The following is a 1,390-nucleotide window of genomic DNA, read 5'->3' as shown; positions in this document are numbered from 1 at the left end:
GAATTTACAACTGAAATTAACAAATGAGCAGATACGTAACAATACTTTTGATAGCATTATGACGTGCAGCATAGTAAGTGGATTAGCGGTAAAGGACAATACTTATGTAAAGTAGTCACATAATGTTCTCTTTTCCAACCCAAATAAGAAAATATTGTAAAAAAGCAGAGAAATGAATGTAAACATCAATTGATTACTGACTATACCTTCCTCCCAACAGGTCCTTGTCTTCTACTTCTTAAGATGCCTCTTAGGTTTGTGTTGTGCCTGCTGTGAAGTCTATTTTTACAGGTAAGTGCTTTATTCAGAGCATAAGTTAATTAACAAAAAGATGAAAGTTGATCTAACTGAACTAAACATTTTTATATTGGCTACCATTTAATATTCTCACTGCAGGCTCAGCTGACTTGGCCAAGTTCATGAACCCCAAATTGACCTTTATAGTTTACATACTATAACTTCTAATATATAAACTTCATGAAGTTTCACAAGAATTTAGTAACTTCTAATATATAAACTTCATGAAGTTTCACAACAATTTAGTCTTTTGTAGACAAAAAATCAGAATTTTTAATGAAGTATTTTCACTAAAAATTTCTCCATAAATATATGGAATCCAAGTGTTGACTGCTCTGAGTGCAAAGTGATTTTGATATTAAGATTAAAAATACTTTGCTTCATCTGAAAATTCTCAAATTTCATTTGCGTACTCTCTAAAAATCTCATAAATTAATTTCAAACTTTATTTTTTCTGTAAAACTTTATATTTTATCTGCTATTTTCTCTACCCTAACTCTGTACGAGGTTGGTCAATTTGACCGGCCTTATAACCACCAAAAAAAATTTAAATGAATCTAAGTTATCCTTTTTTCTTTTTAGAATGGCTTCAAATTGTAACGTGAAACTAATTTTTTATCCTGAAAAGGTTTATACTCGTAACAGTTTCTACTTAAATTGTATTATTTTATTGCACTTTGAACCATGTCTAACTAATATTCCAGCCACTCAAGTTGTAAATCACATGGCTGATATGTAGCTCAAGTTCCCCAATTAAATTAGAGTATTGTATGGGATACTCGCAAGCATACCTTGTGAAAAATTAATATTGTTATTTTTATTTTTCCTAATCTAAACTAAAAAGTTTCTGATTTTTACATTTTAGTTATGTTTATAATAACAAATAAAGAATACACATCAAAAACTATATAGTAATTACCTGGGTCTTTCTTCTATTTTTTTTGCTGTTGACTGTTGATGAAACTTGATGTCACTTTTATTCTTTGTTTTTTTTTTCATGTAATGTGAACGCTGAATTTCCTATTTATACACCTGGAAAAAAGTTAAGCACCCCCAAATATTTTTCAGGATTGCTTATTGAAAATAAGGTTTA

General features: G+C 29.3%; 1 protein-coding gene across 1 annotated transcript in view; it reads left to right on the top strand.

Moving 5' to 3' along the window:
* Nucleotides 1–1,390, top strand: part of LOC106467075 (alpha-1,2-mannosyltransferase ALG9-like) — a 58,875-nt gene that overhangs the window by 19,231 nt on the left and 38,254 nt on the right. Inside the window, exon 5 of the mRNA XM_022395189.1 lies at nt 221–291. Coding sequence (XP_022250897.1) covers nt 221–291 — 71 coding nt within the window. The remainder of the gene's footprint in view (nt 1–220; nt 292–1,390) is intronic.

Source organism: Limulus polyphemus, unplaced genomic scaffold, assembly GCF_000517525.1.
Source record: "Limulus polyphemus unplaced genomic scaffold, Limulus_polyphemus-2.1.2 Scaffold2479, whole genome shotgun sequence".
NCBI lineage: Eukaryota > Metazoa > Arthropoda > Merostomata > Xiphosura > Limulidae > Limulus > Limulus polyphemus.
Note: the sequence above shows the minus strand (reverse complement) of the source record. Positions and strands in the feature narration are given on the sequence as shown.